Below are 9,250 nucleotides of genomic sequence, written 5' to 3' on the forward strand. Positions count from 1 at the left end.
TAGGGACCATTCATTTGAATTTACAGAAAATTTTCATTTGAATTGAAAATATGGATTCTTGGTCAGAGATAAAATTAAAAAGTACACTTCATTTTATACATCAAACAGGTTGAAGAGTCAATGTTACCGGTTTGAACTATCATTTAAACCAATTGCCATATTGATTTTTATACGTGATGGACCATTCATTTCACATTTCTATACGTTTTGCACTTTTGGATTGCCGTGACAATGGAGTTGCTAATGATAGCATGAGAAGGGTCCGTTTGTTAACCATTTTGCTTTCCTGTTTATGATTAAAGCTTAAACATAACTAGTGTTTCTGTGATGTTGTTATTTATCAATAAATAGAAACATTGTTTGATAACACGTAATGACAAAAATGCCGAGCTTGTTTTGAAAACAAAGAACAAAAAACATTGTCAATCTTTTAAAGAAAAGTATAATACAATAGTGTTGCGGTCGATTTTATAACTTAAAATAGTGTTGCTGAGATTAGAAGTCATACGAGCAAAAAGACTTCATTTTAAAAAAATATAAAAATGATCAAACATGTTATCAATGATTTACTTATTTTGAATAAAATGTCCATTTTCAAAATTTTCATGAATAAACAAAGTTAAATAAAAGTCAAAGAAATTGAAAAATTACAATTATGCTCATTTTGTTTCTTCCTCGATGAAATTGGAATATATATTTCAGCAAAGAATTAAGGCCTTCATCAGTCCTCCATGGTCCATAATCAACATCATCATAAAGCATGCTGCGGTTGAAGGCCTCACACTTCTCTATCGCTAAAGACATGTTTCTTTCACTCTGTACCTGCATTTCATTAAATGGAAAATATTTGTTAATCAAATAAAAGAAAATATCAATAGAAGACATACAGAAACTAATCGTGTGGACCTCGATAGAACAAACAATTTGGTCGTTTAATCAATCACAAAGCTTGATTCAAATCCTAGATGGTCTCCAGTGAGCAAGAGAGCAGATGAGATTTTTGGGTCTGTTCTCGATTGAGAGTCTGCAGTATAAAAGCAAGCGAGAAGCATATACAAACCTTAGAAGGTTTGATCATGATTGTCAGCAAGCAGGAGAGGAGCCGAGAAATGGATTTAAACCATGCGCTACATGTAGAGCTACAATATTCCCTAAAACAAAACATGCAAACATGCAAACAATGTTTCAAAATCATAGTGTAATGCCACCAATTTGGAGGGGGTGTGCCAAGCTCACGCAAGCGCTGGGAGGATTTTGCACAGTGTCTATAAAACAAAAGCAAAACAAGTGCAAAAGATGTTTAAAAATTGTAGTGTCACCCCCACCAATTTGGAGGGGAGTGCCGCGCTCATGCAAGCGTTGGGGAGGAATTTGCAGTGTCTGCAAGTCTTCCACATTTCTCCAGAAGATTGTGGAGTGTATGGTAGGGAGGGATGGGTGATTCTAGAACATTACAGAGTTCGCCGAAATTGATAAACGAAATTGATAAATTGGAGAGAACTGTAAAAAAGTATAGAGTTTTGTAAGTAAGTATTTAGGTGGAGAGTTCTAGATCCTCGATCTTTCTCATTAATTGTAATGTATCCTAACCATCTATTAGTAAGGAGGAAGAAATGGAGTTCTGATTTATGGTCAATAAATCTTGAAAGTGAGTATAAGATTAAGGTTGAGGTGTGAGTGCTATCCTTCTACAAAATTGCAGGACGATAAAGTTTTAAAAAGAAAATAAACATTATCCTACCATCTTCCCTATAACCAGATTTATTAACTAGTTTTGTGCAATTACTACAAACTGTTTCATGCTATTTTACCTATATTTGTACATGCTATTTTACCTATATTTGTACGGAGTCTTGAGCAGGAGAATGGTAGTTTAAAGCGGTACGGAGTAGGCTGGGTTTGAGGTTGTAATTTGTTGTAACATACCTAAAGTAAAATGTCTTTTTTTTTTGGCATTTACATGCCACCCAGAATCACTTTGTCCATCAGCACCAGGCATTCCCAAAAATAATATAAAAAAATATTATATTTCATCACTTTGTCCATCAGAAGACGCTAAACTCTATTTATGCGGATTTCAGGGAATTATTATTTTTTTTTAAATCATCTTTCATGACTGGTAGAACTCAAATTTTACAACCATCATACCCCACTTCCAGTTTGTAATGAAACCTAATTTTTATGATCCTTGTAATCCATCCAGATATTTTGGAATCTTGGACAAAATCACACCAAAAAAAACTAAACCAAAAACATCAAAGTTCAATACAAATGGTCTGGCAGCCTAAGAATTTACAATCTTAATATACTACCATAGGAAACTTTTAGTAATTCGACAACCAAGTGACTAGCCTACAAAAAAATAAATAAAATTAGAAGAAATAAAAGATGGTAGTTACATGATGGTTATGATTTGAGGACAGCCCCTTCTGTAATTCTCCATCCTGAGTTGGCACAATACATCTCATACCTCGTTGTATAGGTTGTACTGTACGAGTCATTGTGCTCTGGATGGGCCACATCAGTTAAGCTTGCTGACTCTTCAAGAGTTGCTTCCACAATGGCCCGCTGTCCATCAAGCGAGATAGTCACACTATCAATGGTGAGGTTTAATAGAGTGTAGTCCCAGAACCAGCCGTGCTGTGCAATTTCCGAAGCACGGTCTGTCCAAATCTTTAGCATATGACCATCCAATACCTGATATTTTAACCATTTCCGGCGTCAGGACAAAATTTTAGATGCATTTCTCTCATCATGAAGTGGTGAATAAATTGTTTACTCGGTCAACAATGAATATGATCGTAATCACCAGCAGTATTATATAAAATAAATAAGGGTTCATAATAGCAACTTATGAATAGATCTGAGTCCATTCGAGATGCAGGTATTCTCCTTATGGCCAGAAAGATGACAATCTTCAAATTATAAATAAGATGTGCTAAACAAAGATGGCTTTCCAACAAGCAAAAGATCTTAAACATAGTAGGGATCAACGTTATAGAAGTGAAGCACCTGTTTGAAAGCAGCTAAATGTTGGACTAAATGGATAAATTGGTTCTAATCAGAAAAACAACATATTACCAAGACAACATGTCTAGAATTAGTCCTTTTCCCCTGTTATTTGAATTAAATATTTGCATTTGCTAGAAGTCTCTGTTTCTGTTTGTTTAACATCTTGGAAGATAGAGCAAATATGGCCAGCAAGTCTACTTACAATCAGTAATGGGTATGCTGCATCACCACTCTAAAGTTTATTTATTTTATTTTTACATTGGCAAGAAACACACACCCCCACTCACACACACTTTTTGTCCACACCTGAGCTCAAATCCCTCCCCTCCTCTTCGAGGATGGGGAGGTTATACCATTGGGCTACATACCACTCTAAAATAGAAGCATATAGATGAGGAATTTTCTTACCTCGGACAAATTTTCAAGGCAATGATCAGGTCCAAGAGCCTGGGATTTAATGTTCTGCCACCTGCGAACAAGAGCTTCAGCAAACCTTGCATCCATTCTAGGCATTTTCTCAGTATTTTCAATTACTGGGGGCCCTGCATGTTGCATACACATTTCAAATGCAAAGAAAAATAATTAAACAGAAAATGTTATCCTGCAGTAAAACACAATGATAAGAAAAGAAAGTTTATGCAGAATTAAATCATGTCCTGTAATCTAGACAAGGCAGAGTATTCATATTTTTTACAAGGGATGTATATTTGCACTCCCCTTGGTTTTTCAATTTATAAAGAAATCACATGGTTACACCTCAAAAGTGGGGTGTAACAGAAGTTTTAGGTATAGCAGTGGACTGTCCGAATGTTTTTGGTGGAACATTTGTCTTTTTTAAAAAAAAATAGCAAGAAGCGTGCAAGAATATAAAAGTGGATTCTGAATATCATCACCCTCCTATAAAACCTTTTCATATCTTAATGATCACTGAAACAGTACGTAGGAATTAGTAATGCTTTAAGCTAACAATTTTCACTAAATGTGGGATGTAAGATTAAGGAAAAAGATCACACAAGGATTGCAGAAAAGGTCAGACATAGATTGATTGATGCAATTAAAAAAAAAGAAGACATCAGAAACAATTTCAGTTTGGAGGCATGCAGCACAAACTTCTTTTGTATATTATTCGATGGTGCACTTCTTTCCAAAAGGAGAGAAGAATGCATAAGCTGTCACATCATTTAAGAATGTTTACAGAAGGCTAAATGCAAGGTGATGAAAATTTTCTTGAGTCCCTCCAGTGGTAGCAATGCAACTATGTTGCACCCATTGAATATTTTATAAGATGGAAATGGAATGAACTTACGAAGTAAGAGCTAGTCTGAGTAATTAGTTTAATGACTATGCAAAAAGAGAAGTGCAAAAGAAAAAAAAGAAAAAGAAATGGAGCGTAGTTATACTGCATTAGTAGGAAAAAAATTGCACACTCAAAATTTATCACAATAGTTTGATTGTTTATTCTAACAGTTGACTGTTTGACGCCCCCCAAAAAATAAAAAAAATACAAAAATAAATAACTTATAAAGATTTGGAGTTCACATCCAGAAAGAAAATAAATAGAATACATGAAGATGTTGATCATATATCACTAGATGATGTAGCACTGGTCAAGAAACAGGTTTACAAGGAAAAAGATGACATTTTAGAGACAGGCAGAGAAGCTTGTGGGAATCCCAATGATGTGAAGTCAAAAATTTTAGAATAGAATGCCTGTCTATTATTTTAGTTTTTTTTATTTTTTTTTGGTTGATAAGTTAATATTTTAGCTCCTTTAAAAAGGAAGAGGCAAATATACACAAAATAATAAATGGGAACCAAAACACAAAACAGTAGGGACCAATAGACCAGAGAGAATACTGGAGACTTGTAACATTACAGAAATATGAGGATTGAGACCACCAAACAGTAAGAATCATCTTGCACTTGCCATTATTAATCACTGGACTTGCATTTTATACAAGAGCAACAATTTCTTAAACATGTGTAACCGATAAAAAGAACATGAGTACTCTGTCAATAAGCTAAAAGCAGCATAGATAGAAAGGCCATTAACATATATTAATCCCGCTAATGTGCAATGCTGGGAGGGTGAAAGCAGCATAGGCATTAAACTAATTATTAATTTGCTTCTTAGGAGCACAATAATTTATGATACTTGGATAATTTACTTTATGAATGAAGAACTGCAACATTTGATCATACCTACTTCAATGATATCAGAAGCCATTGCTGAACCAACATCTTTACGTGGAACTGAAAAGCCACTCCTAGATGGCAAATACTTCAAGCCAACCAAAGTCATCAGTCCAATTACCACACCAGCACACATAATCTTCACACTTCTATCTTTTATTTTGTCAGTAATCAATTCTTGCACGGTTATTTCATCAGAACTATTTTTCTCAGGGATATCAAGCATGTTGGTGGAATCATCTTGATCATGTTTCTCCCCCGTCTCCTCACTTTCTAATGAAATAACCGAATCAGTTATCTCACCATCTCCTTGACGTCTTACACTCCCACCCCCATGACCAAGTGGAAATACCTTTCGTAATGTCTGAATTGCACTATCCTTCACACTACCAAGCACTGCAGTAGCTTCAGCCCCAATTTTCGCAATGGCTGCTGCTGCAGCTAATGGTGAACCACCTAATCCCTCCAGCCTTTCTAAGTATCTCAGGACTGTGGGATCATCATAATAATCTCCAAGCTTGAACGTTATATCTTCCATATCTCTAAATCTGAGAAAAACCACCTCTATCAACCATGTCTCCAGCAACTTGCAAAGTCCAGGAAGAAGATCATTGTCCTCGTCATCCTTGGAATTTTCCATGACAAAGCTGACAATAGAGGGATCTCTGTAAGGTGAGTTGTCGCTGTCCAAACCCAACCATGAGCGACAATCATCAAGCTCCCCTACAAGAAGCGAACAAAGACCCCTCTCCAATGCAAAGTCTATCTCACGGTTTCCCATAGCAGGATAGGGAGAAAGAGAATCCCCTAGAGCTGTGACTTTGGTCTGCTGAAGTTGTTGAAACAGATTATCAGCATCTTGGATGAGATTAGGTTTCTTACCCACAAAGGCCTGAGCAACAAGTGCAAGTGCCACTCCATAAACTTCAAAACTTTCTGCCGGAATATTACTGGGTGTAGCAGCAAAGAGATTGACCTTTTGTATAGAGAAAAAATAATATTCAAAACAAAGAAAAGTAGATAAAAATATTCAAAACGAGAAATTAATACGGAGACGAAGATTGGTTTGACGATATAATCCAATAGATCACCTGCTCTGCTGCTGTCATACGTAAGAAGGCCTCGTTCATAAAATCTTCACGGGTAAATCCTCCAGCAATGGCAGCTGCACCCCCTCCTCCAACGGCCCACAAGATGTTGCGTACACCTTGAAGACCCTCTTCCCTTTTCATGCTATACTCATCACCAAGAGGTAAAGCAAGAAGCTCCAAAACACAACGCGGGGTAATCTCTTCCAGAGTCTCATCAATCTGTGCTTGTAAATCTGGTGCAAGGCTACTTGCACCTTCCTCCTGTGGAAAAACAAATTCAGAATGTCATGATAAATTATCATCAAAAATCAATAAATGGACAAACTACAATAGTTGAAATCAAGTAACATACATTAGCTCCTACATTTTCTATTGCGTCTCTCTAGTTGAACAAAATGTTACATTTTTTATCCAATTGTGAACAAAGGTGAATCATGGGATCTGGCAGAAGTGCATGACCATTTGTCATCCCTAATGTCTATTGACTTTTTCCAGTACTATCAACTAATATAGGAAGTAGGATCAGATGGTTCGGACAGCTAAGAGTGTAGCAACACTCTGTTTAAGGAAAGTGCATCTTTGTGCATTCAATCTGTCCCCTAAAATCTCATTGCTTCATTTCAGTTTCAGCCAGCACAAGTCATCTGATAAAAAATTGGGTGCTATAAATGAGTAGTACCCAATATTCAAGTCAGAAATAATATTCATGATATAGCCAATAAAACACGCCTTTAGGCCTCAAGATATACGTAATTAAAAAATGGAAGACTTTACAAAAATATAATAGGTTCCTCATCAAATGTATTGAACAAATTTGTCTTCACATAGCTAAAGTAAGGCAGACATATTTTTAGAGGTTCAAACAAATTTTAGACATCTTCATCATGGCTACAAGTATTAAGACGTTCTAATCATTGATAAGCTGAATGTCTCACCAAATTGATCAGATTGCAAATTAGCAATTGACCATTAAGAGTGAGTGCAATGGCCAAAGTTCCACATCAAAACGGGAAAACCTAGATGGATGCCAAGAAGACATAAAAGGGAAATACTCACCAACCTAAGGAAGTTTAGGGAACTATGTGAATGGTCAGAGAAGAACTGAATCTACCATCTTTGATGGTGAAAAGGAAAGTAGAAGTGTCAAACTGGGGTCACTTGAAAAAGAGCAAGGTAGGCGTCTAGATAATAAAGATTCAATTATTCAGTCAGCTTTTGACAAAACTATGCAGAATGATTCTTGTACTTGCCATTCCATGAGGCAAAATTGATCACCACAATCCTTTAGATGCTAAAATGGCTTCCCATATTAGTCTATAGCTAATTAAATCCATTCACTCCCAAAACCCTTTATTTTCTAAAAATATTAGAAATTGAAATAACATGAACAGTAAAAATAATATAAAACAGCTGCAAAATTAAATAATTTAATTGTATTTTTCATTTTCATATACCCGATGTTAGAGCAAAAGCATAAAAACAATCTAATTAATCCGTAGAATTTAGAATGTGAATGTTAAACCTACCTTGTTGGATACTATAATTACAAGAATAAACACTAATGATTCTATAAGTTGATAAACCCAATACAGGATAAAGATTTAAAACATATCAATTTAAAAATATTAAGACAAAATCAAGCACATTGTCAAGTCTCACCTGCAACAGCTTCAGAGCCCTTTCTAGCACTTCACAACCTTTAATGAAATCCGGCGGAGACAATGACATGGCGTCCCTCGACATATCGACATAGGCAAGCGCCATTGCCAAGACAATGTCTTGCTTAAATGACTTGGGAAGTCTCTCTCTCAGCAAACCCTCTCCAATTTGAAGAACGGCCACAGTCTCTCCCGCTTCTTGCAACACACACATCGATCCAGGAACCTACAAAAACCAATCGAATTTCACAAAAAATAACTACATTGTGAAACAATGCCCAAACCCCTGTTTGTTTCTCAGGAAAAAAATTGAAAATTAGGGGAAAGAAAACAACAGAAATTACCTTGTCCCAGGGGACTTGAGTGAGGATGGTATCGAATTCGTCTTCGGCAAGGCCTTCGTTGTACTCCCTCCTTGACAAAGGATTAGCTAGGGTTTCGCAGGCGGCTTGAAGAATCTGTCTTCGACTAATTAAGGCTTCGTGACTGTAACTATATTGAGGCGGTTTTGAAACCCTAGCTTCGTATGCTCTTCTGATACCGTCACCGAGAAAGTGTGTTTCGGCGCCGAGCACTCGATAGAAGTCGATGGGCATTGACACGTGGCGCTCCGGAGGGGCGGGCGGGGGAGGAGTGAGAGTGGTGGTTGTGGATGGAGGAGAACGGTGGTGGTCTGGAGAATCGATGATGGTGTTGGGGAGGAATTGGAAGTCGGCGAGGAGGCGGTTGGCCCATTTGCTGGCGGAGTAGTTATTGGGAACACTACTAGCGCCGCCACTGACGGCGTTGAGCTTATGGGTTGTCTTTGGGTTCGGTGGTCGGAGTGGCGGTGACACAAGTCTTGGAGTAGTGATACCAACACCCAAATGTCGAAGGACTTCCATTGCTACTGGCATACTGCTAACACACAATCTCACTCTGTCTTTGTAAACCTCATATTGTCAACGCCTTATTTAAATTTGCATTTACCTAAAATATATGATCATATGAACACTAGAGGTATTTATTTATCTACATTATTACTATTTATTTATTTATTATTTATTATTATAATTATTTTCGATTTTCAGACTAAAAACAACTTCAAATATTTTTTATTTTGAACCTCTTGAAAATTATTCTTGAGGTGTAAAGTGGAGCGGTCCTACAGCCGAAAAGAGCATTCTCACAAGAGTTAGTATTATTCAAATTAAAAATTGATCCAAATAAGTATATGAAGTAAAAAGTCAATAGTAGTAGTAAAAGTGATTATGGAATCTAATAAAATAAAAAAAAATAAAAAAAAGTATTAGAATT

General features: G+C 36.4%; 1 protein-coding gene across 3 annotated transcripts; it reads right to left on the reverse strand.

Annotated features, from left to right (window-relative positions):
- Window positions 1–505: 505 nt before the first annotated feature.
- Window positions 506–8,921, reverse strand: LOC132276172 (protein ACCUMULATION AND REPLICATION OF CHLOROPLASTS 6, chloroplastic). 3 transcript variants are annotated; one of them, XR_009470844.1, is made up of 8 exons: window positions 8,299–8,921; window positions 7,956–8,180; window positions 6,297–6,557; window positions 5,215–6,181; window positions 3,421–3,554; window positions 2,400–2,697; window positions 907–1,151; window positions 506–822 (listed from the first exon to the last, which is right to left on the reverse strand). XR_009470844.1 is itself a non-coding variant. In XM_059777488.1 (7 exons), exons 1-6 carry the CDS (start codon window positions 8,848–8,850, stop codon window positions 2,407–2,409), a joined length of 2,430 nt encoding a protein of 809 aa, XP_059633471.1. In that variant the 5' UTR covers window positions 8,851–8,921; the 3' UTR covers window positions 506–822; window positions 2,400–2,406. The 3 variants fall into 3 exon arrangements, 2 of the variants coding, with proteins under 2 accessions (XP_059633471.1, XP_059633470.1); XM_059777488.1 differs by lacking the exon at window positions 907–1,151; XM_059777487.1 differs by lacking the exons at window positions 506–822; window positions 907–1,151 and having other exon boundaries at window positions 2,229–2,697; window positions 8,299–8,920.
- Between the last annotated feature and the right edge of the window lie 329 nt (window positions 8,922–9,250).

The sequence above is a fragment of the Cornus florida genome, unplaced genomic scaffold, assembly GCF_030987335.1.
Source record: "Cornus florida cultivar Cherokee Brave unplaced genomic scaffold, ASM3098733v1 CherokeeBrave_3.0.0_Hap2_Chr10, whole genome shotgun sequence".
Lineage (NCBI taxonomy): Eukaryota > Viridiplantae > Streptophyta > Magnoliopsida > Cornales > Cornaceae > Cornus > Cornus florida.